Here is a 16,027-nt window from a genome sequence, read left to right on the forward strand (position 1 = left end):
GCCTTAACTCTGGAGGAGTTCCGAGCATTGTACTGAAAGCGGGTTCTGTTTCTCTCATGGCTGCAATGTTGGATGCAACACTGCCAGCCCCCATGGTGCTCTGGTCCTCCTTTTTCCATCCTGCAAACAATCTGCCAGATGCAACCAACTCTCCTTCAACTTGCATCACCACCCACTCCAGTTCTGCCCCTCCCTCCTGCAATTCTATATTTTGTCTCCCACTAGCTATCTCTCAGCTCAGGACAGGGCTCTGCATTCTTTGCCTTGTTGGTGGCTTCCATCCTGTCTTTGTTTGCTTAAAGGACACGGCCATTCAGGCTGGCTTGGACATGGGAAGACCAGTACCATAGTGTCTGGCATCCAGAAATTAGAAGGGGGAATCCAGGCACCCAACAAATTCATAACAATATTGTTTTAGACGTGCATTGTTTTATTTTTACTTGGAGGAAGATTTTTATATAAAGGAGCATCCAAAAATGTGCTCCTCCTTTCTAGCCCCCTCATCCTGTTTCTAAGTACAGAGCTAGTGTGGTACAGCAGTTAGACCAGTACTTGGAAGAACCAGGTTCAAATTCACTCCCCACAGCTGCGAAGCTAACTGGGTGAATCACTGTCTCTCAGCCTAACCTACCTCACAGCGTTGTTACAAAGGAAAAAAACTGAGGAGAGACAAGAGCTAGTTGCAGTCCTTTGAGGAATGGAGGAACACAAACCTAAGAAACAAATGCATCAAATTTGCAGAATGGGCTTGTAATGCTTCAGAGTGCATATTTTTGGATACCCAAAACTCATTGCCTATAGAAAATCAGCACAATGAGTATGCTGCTGGGATAAAACCTAGAATCACAGAAGCATAGAATTGTACAGTTGAAAGGGACCCAAAGGCTAATCTCGTCAAATGCAGGGATCACACCTTTCTTTTTGTTGTGCTGGATTTCTGCTTGCAGGGAGCTCTTTTTTGTGTAGATTCAAATCTGGAATCCACCATCTGCATCTGAAAGCAGTGCTGCCTGTTTGTCAGTTTCACCCCCAATATTATTCTCCTGCATGTATGCAGACCCAAAAGCACTTGTTAAAAGATCTGACTTTGGGATCTATAACCCAACAGGTGACATGGCCTTTGTGGGAAATGAACGGGCAACAGCAGATCACATGTTTGGTTGCTCTGCAGAAGCCTAATCCAGTTTCTGGGGTCACCTTGGCACATGATCGATGCGTATCTCGTTTCAAGGCTGATAAGAAAAAAAACCCAACTAAACAAAAACAAAACAAAACAAAACTTGAACAACAAATGGTGGGTGATGGAAAATGATCAAAGCTCACTTGCATAACCCGTTTGGAGGTGTTTCATAAACATTTCACAAGACAGGAGAGTGATGAAGAAGAAACATCTCCCAACCTGCCTGTAATTACTCGCTCCAGCTTTTCCCTTACCTATAAGGGCAAAGGAAAGGATAGGAGGACGATTACGTCTAATAATGATCACGAGAAGAAGAAAAAACAACCCTCTGTTTTGTAACTGATCTATAAACTTTTGGCACAAAGCTGCTTCATGAAGACATCCTGCAGACACAGCAGTGCTGAGGCTGAGCCCCACAGGAACGAGATGAATGAATAACAGCACATCAGCAGGGCTCTGGTGGGAGGGACAGAGATGCGGGCCGAGATAGTCAGGTGCCTCTGGCCCTGTCAAACCAACTCGAATGTCTCACTTACAAGTCTTTCTCATAAACAGGAGGCCACCTCCTCTTGCTTAATGTCTTGAGGACTGATGAAATTCTCCCAAAAAGTTCTTGGGAATGGCAACGGCTATTTTGCGGCCTCCCTCCACCCCACAGCCTTAGGCTGTTTGCTGGAGAGCTCCCACACTCCATTTGTGGGATCTGGGCCACATGGCACACTCAGCATCCCCTCCTTGCTACTTCAGAGGCTGCATGCCTCTGAATGTTGGTTGCTGGGCATCACAAGTGGGGAGAGGGCTGTTGGGTTCACCTCTTGCTTGTGGACTTCCCAGGAGAGGTCTTTTGTTAGTCACTTTGAGAGTAGGATGCTGGATTAGATTTCCCCTAATATACACATTTTTGGTCAGGTAAAGGTCCAGTCGTGACCGACTCTGGGGTTGCGGCGCTCATTTCGCTTTATTGGCCGAGGGAGCCCGCATACAGCTTCCGGGTCATGTGGCCAGTATCACTAAGCTGCTTCTGGCGAACCAGAGCAGTGCATGGAAACGCAGTTTACCTTCCCGCCAGAGCACTACCTATTTATCTACTTGCACTTTGATGTGCTTTCGAACTGCTAAGTCGGCAGGAGCAGGGACCGAGCAATGGGAGCTCACCCCGTCGCAGGGATTCGAACAGCCGATCTTCTGATCAGCAAGTCCTAGGCTCTGTGGTTTAACCCACAGCGCCACCCGCGTCCCTTTTGGTCAGGTATTTCCCCTTAGTAGCATTCGTTTTATATGTTCTTTTCATGATTTACAGTGGTACCTCTGGATACTAACGGGATCCGTTCTGGAGCCCCATTTGCATCCAGAAGCAAACGCAACCCGCATCTGCGCCTGCGCGGGTCGCAATTCGCTGCTTCCGTGCATGCATGTGACATCATTTTGACCCTCTGCTCATGCGCGAGCAGCGAAACCCGGAAGTAACGCGCTCCGTTACTTCCGGATCGCCATGGAGTGCAACCCAAAAGCACTCAACCTGAAGCAACTTCAAGCCAAGGTATGACTGTATATGCAATTTTGTGTACATTTTACCCTAGTATATGCATTTTGGTACACATTACTAGGGCTGATCCAGCAGCCAGGTGCTTCTTATTCCAATTCTCATTCAAAATGCCAAGATAAACCAGAGAAGAAGATGAGCTTCTGATCAGCTTGCACACTCCAGAAATTCATGCACCACAAGCAGAAAGCAAACACTCTTGGGGAAAGGGGTTTGTTGACAGAGGGGGGGGAAATATATATTGAGATGACTCATGCTAGCCAGCCAAATCACATGCCATAAAAAAATTATCCCACTTCTGGGTCAATGGGAAATTCAGTCTTACGCCCACATATGGGAACTGACCAGGCAGAGCAAGTGAGCAATAATATTAGCATCCAGCAAATATCTGATATGCTTGTTCAGCTGCAGATTAATAACAAAGAACTAGATAAGGCTGATTTGGCAACTGGTAGGCCCTCAAACTATCCTTTCCCAGGGCTAAGGATGTGTGACTCGGTAAATTTCGGTTTCTCTGAATTTTTCACTGTCATATGGTACACCTCTAGCAGCAAAACCAAGCTGACGTCATCTGTCCCACCAGAAATATAGAATATGTACTTTCTGTATCAGTCTCTATAGCCATAGCAGGTGCTGTAACTCTCCAACAGTTTGACTTATCCCTGAAGACACACTCTTCCATTGTCTCCCAAGACAGACGAATGCCAACATCAGTCTAAAGTTCAGTTATCCAAATTTCTACATCAGTTTTCTTTTTAACCCCCCCCCAAAAAAAACAAACTACAACCATTTGTCTTGAAAACCCACCAGTGTTTTAGTGCAAATTGCTCCAAATATACATATGCTTTTATGCAATTTTCCCTAATAGACACATTTTATTTTTTTTGGTAAGGCATTTCCCCCTAATATAATTCCGATGACTTATATGGATTTTTTCTGCACACTTTACCTTACTATATGCATTTTTGTACATATCGCTAGGCTGGAGAACAGCATTGCAAAACTCAGAGAAGTATAAGTTTTGAAGGATGGCTGTGTTTCGTTTTGCATACTGCTTTTGCAAAGTGTGGATGAGGGAAGTTCTCCTTTAAATTTGAATCAAACCCTCCTGATCTTTTCACTTGATTGATTTCTTACTATTTCCGTTAGTTTCATCTTTATAAATTATATGAAGAAGGTAAGTCCCCCAAATTACGATTGGCTTAGTCCAGATTAAAAACTCCACAGGTAAACAAATTGTCTCTCCACAAAGTTTAAAATGGTTACAGACAACCAAAGATATGAGATTATAGGAATTGTATAGTAGTTGAAGGAAGTCAATCTTTTTTCTTCTCTTTCGATATTTTTATTTTCTCTCTCCTCCCCTTTTTATTTTTTGTATTTTTGTATTTTTCTTTTTATTATTCATTTTTTGGTATATGTTAGTTAAGGTAATTTGTATAACTGAATTCCTTTTTGTATGTATGTAATATCAATGTTGCAAATAAAATTTCAAAAATTAAAAAATTAAAATAATAAAATTTGAATCAAATCATCTCCTCTGTCCCTAGCCTGTACAACAGGCTACCGTAAATAAATCTAGACCCTACATGGACACAGCACAGATTGGAATCTACAACACAATTCAAACATGCACACAACACTGCCTTTTTGGGATAAAATTTATCCTGCTTTTCTGGGGGGTGGGAAGAAACATGGAACCCACCCTGCTCCCATCAGTTATTCATGGGTTTCTGCAAACATCATTTCTATCTTGCCATGATGTCTACATTCTACCTCCACTCTCATGCCTCCTGCATCGTGCCTCTGATTGGCAGTCACCGGGAATGGCACGTGAGCAGAGTAATGTTGGGCTCATGTCCAATTTGCAGGTTCCCCCAGGCATCTATCTGGTCAGCTACTGTGAGAATGGAATACAGTGGTAGCTTGGGTTACAGATGCTTTAGGTTACAGATGCTTCAGGTTACAGACGCTTCAGGTTACAGATGCTTCAGGTTACAGACTCCGCTAACCCAGAAATAGTACCTCAGGTTTGCTTCAGGATGAGAACAGAAATCGCGCAGCAGTGGCAGCTGGAGGCCCCATTAGCTAAAGTGATGCTTCAGGTTAAGAACAGTTTCAGGTTAAGAACGGACCTCCCGAACGAATTAAGTTCTTAACCCAAGGTACCACTGTACTGGGCCACTGTCCTGATCTAGGAGGCTCATCTTATGTTCTTATGCAGCTGCTTAGAGAACGGAAGGGCAATTTGGCATGACTTAAGAGATGCTAAAAAGGGACGCGGGTGGCGCTGTGGGTTAAACCACAGAGCCTAAGACTTGCTGATCAGAAGGTCGGTGGCTCGAATCCCTGCAATGGGGTGAGCTGCCATTGCTCGGTCCCTGCTCCTGCCAACCTAGCAGTTCAAAAGCATGAAGTGCAAGTAGATAAAAAGGTACCGCTCCGGCGGGAAAGTAAACAGCATTTTCATGTGCTGCTCTGGTTCGCCAGAAGCGGCTTAGTCATGCTGGCAACATGACCTGAAAGCTGTACTCCGGCTCCCTCGGCCAATAAAGCGAGATGAGTGCTGCAGCCCCAGAGTCGTCCACGATTAGACCTAACGGTCAGGGGTCCCTTTACCTTTAAGAGATGCTATGTCCAAGCCACTTGATCAAAGTCACGCTGGGGAACTCTGGCAAGGTGGGGAGTGCAGATTCTTATGTGCACACATAACCTTCCCACCTTTTGTGCCCCTCTCCAACCCCAGTAAAGCCATTCTATGTAGAGATGTAATACAATGACCATTGCTTGTCAATAATAATAGCTTTTCAAGTACCATCCCTGCATGTATTGACATGCACAACCGACCAGATGGTAAAATAGAAACATAAACAAAAACCAAAAGATCAGGAGTAAGAAAGGCCAGCAGCGTAGCCACCCATGGGGGTGGGGGCAAGTCGCCCAAGGGGGCAGGGGCAAGTCACCCCACCTCCTGGCTGTGCCCATGCTGCTTTTTCTGGCAATGCTGGGCCCATTTAAGTGTGGCCCACTGATGATTGCACCCTGCAAGCCATACACCGACCTGTGGTTGGACAGCCCTCTGGAAGCTGCCGCCCAGTGCAGACCGCCCCCCCTAACTACGCTATTGAGAAAGGCAACTTGTTACTCCCGTAGCCAAACAACCGTTAAAAACTGAGGCTGAGGTGAAAGGACCCAGTTCACCTCACCCAGTTTTGGTGATAATTCAGAGGACCTGCAGAGCAGTCTGAAAATGATGTTCTACTCAAAATAAGCCCATGAAATGCTGCCCTCACTCTGAGTTGGCTTTGTGATGTTGTCACACAGCCAATATGAACTGGCTATGTAGTACAGTGGCACCATCAACCTGATTTAGATTAGTTAGATAATGTAGACAGCAGGACTTTGTGGCCCTTTTCTTTTTTAGCTGACACCTGCCAAGAAAGCATAGTCATCACTAGTTGCCTTTGATACCTCTCTCCTTGAATCTGCAGGTGGGCAAGAGCATCTACCGTACCCAGCTTCCCTAAGCAGGTAAGAAGTTATGATCCCCTCACTTCCCCTGGACCTGGGAACATCCCCTTTAGCTAAGGTTTCTAACTTAATTTGCAACCCATTATGCATTTGCTCATTTTTTAGATTTTGAGGTGTTTTTTATAATTTGAATAAACTGGGCACCACAGTTTAAGAAGGATATTGACAAGCTAGAATGTGCGCAGAGGGGGGCAACCAAGATTATTGAGGGTCTAGAAACCAAGCCTTATGAGGAATGGTTGGGGGAGTTGGCTCTGTTTACCCTGGAGAAGAGAAGACTGAGAGGTGATACGATGGCCATATTCAAATATCTCAAGGGTTGTCACATGGAAGGTGGAGCAAGTTTGTTTTCTATTGCTCCAGAGGATAGAACCTGAACCAATGGCTTCAAATGATAAGAAAGGAGATTCTGACTAAACACCTGGAAGAACTTTCTGACAATAAGAGCTGCCAGACAGTGGAATGGACTACCTTGTAAGATGGTGGAGTCTCCTTCATTGGAGGTTTTCAAACAGGGTTTGGATGGAGACCTGTCAGGGGTTCCTTAACTGTGATTCCTGCATTGCATGAGCCTTGGGGTACCTTCCAACTCTATGATTCCTTGACATGCTGGATGTGTCATGTTTAAGGACACCACTGGGACCTGCCTCTTGTGCCTTCACCAGGGGCCATCACTAGGTCTCAGGTGTGGGCTCTGAAATTTCAGGGTCTTGGATGTTCTTGAGCTGGCAACCCTATTGTGTGATACAGGTGGGATGCATGTCCTTTCCAAGGGCTTCCCATTGGAGCATCCAGTTGTCAGAACAGGACACTGGGGCAGATGGGCTTCTGGCCTGCTCCATCTGTGCTCTTATGAGCAAAGAGTAATGGAAGTCTGTTGCCTTCCTACCCTTTCTCTGAGCTTCTGGAAGCGATCAGATTGGCTACTGTGGGAAAGAGGATTCTGGAATAGGTAGGTCATTGGGCTGATGGATCAGGGCTCATCTGATGTTCTTATGAGATGAGGCCCTGGAAGGGCAGAGTGAAACTGGGACCAGGCAGAAAGAAACAAGAGGGAGATCTGATGCAGCAGCCAACGGAACACAACAGAAGATGACAAAAAGCAAACAAGCCTCAAAAAAAACCCTTGAGGGCAACAAGCCCAGAGCTCATCAAATTAAAAATCGGTTGGCTCACAGCTGGCTCGTATTGGAGAAGATTAATTAAATGCACACAAGCTTAGTACTTAGCATCTTCAAAGGGTTTCAAAGGAGTGAGAACGGCCTTGCGGTGGAGGCTGGGAAATGCATGTCAGGAGACAGGAATGGTATCACCTCTGCCTTACAAAGCCTGTTTTTTGGAAGGCCTCCACTTTTGGCTCAGCCAGAGAAAGAAGTCAGGGCACCCTGATCACCTAACTAAGTGCCCTGCTGTCTATTCAAATTCTGCGCCAAGGGATTGCGACAGGACGGGAGGAGAGGATTCTACAACCGGTGTAACTAATGGAAGTGTAACTTATTTGCATCATTTGAGAATGCAACTTTATAAAAGCCCTGCTGGATCTAAAGGAGAGTCAGTCTAGTCCAGCTTCCTGCTTTCCATGGTGACCCATCAGATGCCTTTGGAAGCACAGAAGAAGCTGTTAGTTGTTTTTTTCCTTTTCTTCCTTCCCCCCCTTTTTCTCTTTTCTTTTCGTTTTCTTTTCTTTTTTATTCCCAAGTACACTACCTCTGAGCATGTCAGCTCCATCCAGACCTCATCATGACTAACAGCTGCTGCAAGATGTCCATGATATGCCTAATCTCCCTTAAAGGACACAAATTTGCATGCATTTGTTCTGCATTTTTATCTATTTTGCATAACATATGCTGGTTTTGCTAGCCTTGGGGAAGGGCTAGGAGCTACTGGGGCACTGAAGCTTCCAGCCACTTATATTCTTATCCAGCCATCCCTTTGTTCCTTTGCTCTTGCCCTTTCACTCATACATTTTCTGTCCTGAGGGCTAGAAACTTGGTCTTAAAAAGGAGAGAGAAAGAAGCAGAGATTTCCAGGAAATGTAACTCAGTGCCAATGACCAGACTGTGGACATTTTCTCTTGCAGAACTGCAGCAAGCACATCATCATGCTCAAAGGAGGCACTGCGCTGTAATTTTTTCTGCTCAACATTGTCTGGTGTGGACAGCGCAAGCTCTACCAACCCTGCAGACATCACTGTTCTCACAGTGGCCAATGAGATGCAAGGAGGACCCAAATGCAAGAGCACTCTCCCCTTCTGAACTTATTCAGGAGCATTACTGCCTCTGACTGTAGAGGTAGAGCAGAGCCATTTTGTTTAGTTTCTCCTCCACAAAACTCTACTCTCCATCTCAAACTGCAGCTGTGCCAGCAACTGACTACAGGGGGGAACTCTGGCTGGGGAGCCAAGTTTGGACCAAAACACTTTGGTTCTCTGTGTAACTGTTTTATGTGTGATGAGCCACCAAACTGAAGGTTACAGCACCTGCCGAGACAGTGTAGTACACTCAGGGCTTGGAATAACCTGACTGACAACTGGATTCTAACAGACAGTAAAGACTGTAAGAAGGTTTCCTGAGCTCTGGGATGCTCTTGTATCCCTCGGTCCTGATTTCTGGCTTGCTGCTCAGTCCTGCCTTTTTTTCCAGCTCTGACACACACTTTTGCCCTGACTGCTAGCTCTTGGTTCACCTCAAACCCACAGTCCAGCCCGGATGCCTGGAGATGTCCTGCTCTCGATTTGGTCCCAGCTGAGGCCACCCATGGCCCCAGCCAAACTCTGGAATTGCAGGGAAGCAGCTGGCAAGCAGCATCAGAGAATGTATTTAGCACAATGCAGGATGACTCTCTGGCATAAGCAGCCTGGTTCTTAGCCCCAGCTCCACAAAATGAAAACAGCCTAAGGCAAATGGAGCAAACCCCCAGGGAGTTTCAGACTATATTAAAATAATAAAAATAAAAATAAAGCATTCACACAGCGAGACCTGTTTGCTGAGCACCTGGTTCCCTGCCCTGATGGGCTGCTCCCACACTCAAAAAACTCATCTCCCCATTTACATCTATACCACCTTCATCTGGAGAGAATGCACTGCTACTTGTTTACATCTGTTGCAGCAGATACCTGCAGTGGCCTGTCTCTCTCTCTCTCTCTCTCTCTCTCTCTCTCTCTCTCTCCATGGCCACACCTTTATTTTGGTTCTACAGCATGCAAATTCTTCACCATCTTCTTAGGACTGCTGGGAAGAACCTCCCAGAAAATTGGTGCTTCCTTTCAACCTTTGTGACAAATGACAGATCTGCCTCTCTTTCTATCTGCAAATCACTCCCAGGACTGACAATGCAGAAGAGCGAGGTGTCAGGCAACCACTTGCTAGATTTCCTCCTCTCTGCTTGCAGAACGAGGGTGATCTCAGCCCTTCCGCCACCCTTTACACTTCCTTCCCAGAACATGCCATGATGGAAAACAGGCTCACAAATGACATTGCAACACCTCTCAGCCTAACCTACCTTACAGGGTTGTTGTAGGGATTAAACCAGGAAGAGGAGAACCATATATGCCACCATGAGCTCCTCAGAGGAAAAGGTGGGGTGGAAATGGAATGAATAAATGAATGAATGAATGAATGAATGAATGAATGAATGAATAGAAAGGCTCATCAAATACAGTAGCCAGTCAAAGACCTCCAGGAAACCAGACACAAAGGCAGGGCCATCCTCTGTTGTTTCCCCGAAACAAGAGGTATTCATGGGTACGCTGCGTCTCTGCACAAGGACTCCATATAGCCATCACTGCCAATGGTAGCCATTGGCAGGCCAAACCTTTTGTGTGCGTGCTAATTTCTCTAATCTGCTTCAAAGGTTCTCTAAGGCCATGGCAATAGCCACAGTTTATGACGACAGATCCTGCAGATAAATAATACATCTTGGATGAACTAGTGTGTTTTTTTCAGTGTGTCCTGAATCCACTGACAATCTGCTTCATTGGATGATCCCTGGTTATAGCATTGTGGGGGGAGAGGAAGAACAAAAAAAGATCTTTCACTTTCTCCCCCAATGACCCTCCTGGATCAGGCATCTCAGTGCCCCCACCCCACCCCGCAGGATACCCCCTGCCAGATTTGAGGGGGCTGCCAGCAGCAGCAGTAAGTACGGTAGTTATGAGCTGCCATTTAAAATTTCTAACAACGCTCGCTAGAATTTCTAAAATTTCTAACAATGTCATATTTCGAAAAGTTTTGTCCAAAGCTGTTGAGCTTTTTTGGCAAAATCACAAAAAAAGAAGAAGAGAAGACTTCCTGAGCTAGTTTTAAAGAAAATCAGCAACAACCTCATAGGTTGCCGTACAGATGGATTTTCCTGGATATTTTGCTGATTTACTCCTGGACACTGATTCCCACAGCAGTATTCCAGGTATGTCCAGGAAATTCTGAACGTATGGTAACCCTAAACAATGTCCCTGATGTAGAATCACTCAGGTAAGGAAGGACTGAACTAAATGACCCTTGTGGTCCTTTTCAACGTTACAATTCTGTGATTCTATGAAATCTGTCCATTTCAGTTCCACATTATCCCCAATCTTTATTTTTCCAATTTCTACATTGCGGTTGGCATCTGTCTGTCTCGACAAACAATGGAAGAATGTGTCTTCAGGGGTAAAGTCAAACTATTGGAGAATTACAGTGCCTACTGTGGCTGTATAGACCAACACAGGAGAGACATGTTTGGTTGCAGCTGGGGCAGATGAAAGCGGCCAGTTGTGCTGATTCAGATGCACCATGGTGTTTCATCTCTCTGCGCTCCTCCCAGTGATCATTCCTCCTTTAGTCACTGCTGTGGATGTACAACCTGACTGCCTGTCTCCAGGCAGTACAGTCATCTGCAAGGGATTCCCATATTGAGGTTAATGCTGTCAGACATCGTAATGTAGAGTTGGTCTGCCAATGGGCCTGGTGCCCGAAGCCAGCTCCCTGCAGAGCATGTACTTGGGGATCCTGCCATCTTGGACATGTGTGCCATGTGGACATGACCAAGCCAGCATAGAAGTTGCTGAGACAGAAGTGTGAGCATGCTGGGAATGTGGACTTGGGAGAGCTTATCTTTGTTTGAGAGTGCGTCCTGCCATGTGATGCCCCAAATCTCCCTGCACATATGGAAGGCATTGAGGCATTGCTTCTGGCAGGTATAAGTTGCTCCCCTCTCAACACACAAGCCTGGTAGACCTTCATATTGGTCTTTACCACGTGCCTAGGAGTTGCTGGTGTTCTCATCAAGGGAAGGAGGGATATCCAGCTTTCCCAGACATGCAGAGTCTGGATGCTGCTAGCTGCTGTGTCAGTGACCACATTTTCCCACTAGTGCAGTTCTTGATAGTCCTTTGTTCATTGCTTCAACTGCTTGTTGTTGTCTGTGTTGATCTCTCCAGACAAGGTTTCTAGCAGTGCAGTTTTCCTGACTGTTCATCCAAAGGCTTTCCTCATGCCTTCATACATTTCGAAGGTCTTGCCGGTACCAGCAGCGAGTTGAATATTCTGAGATAGCTTTAGCAGGTATTGACTTAAGTTATGTTTTCTGTGAAGTATACGTAACAGAACTTGCACACCATTCTCTTGAAACTGATGTCTATTTAGTGTTCTTAAATACTTCGCTTTGGAGCATACAGAACAACTCCTCCCCAGTGTTTCTCCCACGTACCTTTTCCAGAGTGACCCTAGGAGTCAATCCTCAGTGGCTGACTCATCTCCTTTCACCTTGATTGGCTCCAATCAGTACAAAGAGTGAAAAGTGGCCCCAAAGCTCCCCCTTCATGCTGATTGGACAGCTCTAAGGTGCTAGAAAGAGGACCCTGCCACAGAAATAATAACTGGGCTTTGACGTAACCCTTGACACTGGAGCACTCTCCTAGAAAGAGCCCACTGGCATACTGGTTTTGTATCTATAAGGAAAATTGGGAGGGACTACTGAAACATTCAACCCCACCTGCAGTCTGAAATGGCACATCCCATCAACAGATAAATCATATGGGTCTTCTGCTGGTTTACTTTAGCCCTGGGCTTTATCAGGGGTATCTCTGCAGATGCTTTCCTGTTAACAACATCTGTCAAACGTGTCATGGCCATTTGCAGGTGTGTTTCCTAATAAACAGCCGCTTATCTCCGAGTTGTGCATGAGTCAACGCATTGATACATGCCGAGATGGCAACCTGAAGGAAAGTTAACAAAAGCTTCATTGATGATGAATCCCAGCCAGACTCCTGTCTGATGAACTTGCTCATGTCTTGAAAGATGCTCAGGTGGAAAAAATCTGAGATTGGGATCAATTTAGTTTACCCTCCAGACATGGTGAAGCGAAGCTTGGCCGGCGTTCGCTCTCTGTGGGTGGAAAGCTTGGAATTGTGGGATTGAAGAGCTGGAAGGGTCTTTGGATGCCATCAAGCCTAAGGCCACATTCACACTATACCTTGATCCATTTAATAGAATAACAGAATAACAGAGTTGCAAGTGATCCCCCAACGGCCATCGAGTCCAACACCTGCAATGCATTTTAAGCCTGTATTGTGAACATAGACATAGGTACTAATTCAGATGTAAAGCACACAATTAACATTTCGCCTCTCTTCCATGCTCCTTTGAGATTTGGGTCACATGAAAAAACAAAATATCAACAAAGCCTATGTGGCACTATGCATCTGCACAAAGGGCATTTACCTGTCTGCTGAAATCCAGTCCATTTCGTTCATTTCCTGTAAATGAAATGAAAAGGGAGGGAGGGAGAGATTGAGAGAGAGTGTAAGATTAGTCAAGACTGTTACTTTAACAAAAGAACAAGTGTGCAGGTTCTCAGCTAAAGGCTGCATTTATCTACTAAAACCTGCTACAGCTCAGGACTTGGGTATCTAAAGCACCTCATTTATTTATCTATTTGCTTGTTTGTTTGATTGCTATTATTATTATTATTATTATTATTATTATTATTATTAAAAACCCACCTCCAGAAAAAAGCTTTTAGGGCTGTGCAGGGCTGCCTGCCCCCCCCCCCAAGGCAGGGTGAAGCAGCCAGTTTGGGCAGCACAAGCCCCCAAGCTGACAACCATATGGGTGCTCTGCCCATCCTGTCACCTCCACTGAAGAAGCAGTAGCACTGACATGGGTGTCCATTTCCAGTGAGATGTCAGAGATATTTCTGGTGAGAGCTTGGTGGATCCAACATGGCTGGTGGCGTAGCCGTGGCAGGGTGACCCATCTCATTTTGCCTCCTGCCATTGAGGTGCAGTGGTGTCTGGTGCCCATCAGAACTGGTAGGGTAGAAGGCAGGGAGGCCAACAGTAGGTGGCGCCAGAGCTAACAACAGACAGAGCCAACTCTAATTCTCATTTCAGCCTTATCTTCCTCCCTGCTGAGCTGTAAAAGGGCAACAGTGAGATCGAGGAAGAGGAAGCTGACAGGCAGGACCTCCCCTTGGACTCGTTGCAAGTAAGAAGGCAGGCAGGTGGTGGTGGGTTTTATTAGGTAGTTGAGGGATGATATTAACTATATTTTATCCCTCTACATGCCCACATGTGTGGGTTAACATACAAAAAGGATCAACTTAACACTTGCACTTAAAAGCACAAGGCTGAGCAGAGCTTAAGTCCCATTTTAGGCAATTTAAATGAAAGCATAAGACTTTGCCATTGGGCTGATCTCTCCCTTTTGAATACTGAATACTGAAAAGTAAGTTTAAAACATATACTTTGCTCATAGTCAAGCATTCATCTTAACAGCAGCAGCATTAAGAGTAAATACAGGTCAAATACTTGTGTTTACAGCAAAAACAGCTTCAGGCATGTGCCTGATGCTGGAGTAAGAAGAGGCCTGGTTGGCTGAAGAGAGAGGAGGAGAGGAGGAAAAGGAAATATTTATTTGCTTCTTCCTCCCAGGAGAGGAGGGGAAATGACATCACACAGAGCCTTCTCTACCAATCACATTTATATGGTCTGAGTCTGCCTATCAGCAATACGACTCTATGGTTTTAACTCCTTCACATGCTAACTAGCAAGAATATGCCTTGTTACAGTTTTCTGTACATCTCCCACAAAAGGGGTGCTGAGGTTGGTGGGAACAGTACCCCATTGCTCCAATGCACCAGCCTCCAGCTCAAGATCTTCAGAGGCCCTTTACAAGGGTTGACCTTGTTAATATGCCACCCTGTGTGAGGCACCAGGCTTTGGGAATGAGCCATAAGGCTCTGGCAGAGTCCTAGAGCCCTCCCTTCTCCTTCCCAAAACCCGGTATGCACTTGCCCAGCTTTGAGAAGGAGGCATGAGTCCTCATGCCCTCTTCTGGAAACTGGGCAAGCACTTATCAGGCTTTGAGAAGGTGCCCACCTTGACTGCATGTCCAGTGCCCCTGTAGAGCTTGCACTGCCCTAAATCTGCCTCTGCCTTTTATCATCTTTGAAGAAATCTCATTCTCACACATGAAATGGGTCATCCTAACCGGGAGATGCCAAACTAATTACTATTTATCCCTTTGGCAGAACACTCTGGGGAACAAAATGCTCCATGACTCTTATCTCAAGGACTGATGCAACAAACCTGCTATGTAAGTTCCACTGAGGTGATAGCGGCTGTCGAAGGACTTGCCCAAATGGGTTTTAAGGAGAAGGAGGGGTGTGAATCTGGCTTGCCAAAGGACAGAACCCAACACCCTACTCACTGCTCCAGCCTCAGTGGGAAAACATGATCTAATTTATTGATATTCATAGTATGGTTTTGCATCCCAGAAACAGCACCCAGTGACACTTACGGCAATTAACCATTCAATGCACTCAAATGACATTAAAATTAAGAAATGGATAAAAATCTGAATAGCGCACTGAGAGAAGTATATGCAAACCTCCCCCACATCATCAGAGCAGTATAAAATGTTAGTCCACATCATTCTTGCAGCCCAGTCCAGTCCAGTTGTTGTTGGGCTCTACTTCCCAACAGCCTTAGACAACATGAGCAATGCTTTGAAAACCCCAGAATAAAAATAATAATAATAACATGACAGAGGGAAGGAGATTAGGTGAAAATCTGGGCTGCACCTGCCTCACACAGAACAAAGTTTCAAGTCTCATGTGTACTAGACCATGTTTTCATTAATGTATTTTCATTTATTCATATCCTGGTTTTCAGCCAAGTTTGGCTTCCAATATATGATCAGTACGATCTGAAGAGAAACCAGTCTCCTGGAGATGCCATTGGTTATGAAACTACGTCACCAGAGGTCCTAAGAGCCATTTAATACATCATGATGTCTGGACAGTTTTATCCTAAAGTACCTGCTACTATGGGACACGGGTGGCGCTGTGGGTTAAACCACAGAGCCTAGGACTTGCCAATCAGAAGGCTGGTGGTTTGAATCCCCATGACGGGATGAGCTCCTCGGGGTGAGCTCGGTCCCTGCTCCTGCCAACCTAGCAGTTCAAAAGCACGTCAAAGTGCAAGTAGATAAATAGGTACTGCTCCGGCGGGAAGGTAAACACCGTTTCCGTGTGCTGCTCTGGTTTGCCAGAAGCGGCTTAGTCATGCTGGCCACATGACCCGGAAGCTGTATGCCGGATCCCTCGGCCAATAAAGCGAAATGAGCGCTGCAACCCCAGAGTGGGCCAAGACTGGACCTAATGGTCAGGGGTTCCTTTACCTTTACCTTTTACCTGCTACTATGTTTCATTAACTGTGTTGTGTTCTGATCCATATATACGATGCACTTTTTCTATGCCAATAAAGGAGATTGATTAACTTAACTTGATCAATT

At 45.6% G+C, this 16,027-nt stretch overlaps 1 protein-coding gene and 1 long non-coding RNA gene across 3 annotated transcripts in view; one reads left to right on the forward strand and one right to left on the reverse strand.

Annotated features, from left to right (window-relative positions):
- LOC307203804 overlaps nt 1-16,027 on the forward strand; it is a 446,600-nt gene that overhangs the window by 250,927 nt on the left and 179,646 nt on the right. The gene's annotated exons all lie outside the window — the stretch shown is intronic.
- Nucleotides 1-16,027, reverse strand: part of POU2F3 (POU class 2 homeobox 3) — a 94,690-nt gene that overhangs the window by 41,324 nt on the left and 37,339 nt on the right. For both annotated transcript variants that reach the window (XM_079954813.1, XM_079954812.1), the window contains one exon: nt 12,953-12,987. In XM_079954813.1, coding sequence (XP_079810939.1) covers nt 12,953-12,987 — 35 coding nt within the window. The remainder of the gene's footprint in view (nt 1-12,952; nt 12,988-16,027) is intronic.

The sequence above is a fragment of the Podarcis cretensis genome (genome assembly GCF_951804945.1).
Source record: "Podarcis cretensis genome assembly, chromosome: 15".
NCBI classification, from domain to species: domain Eukaryota; kingdom Metazoa; phylum Chordata; class Lepidosauria; order Squamata; family Lacertidae; genus Podarcis; species Podarcis cretensis.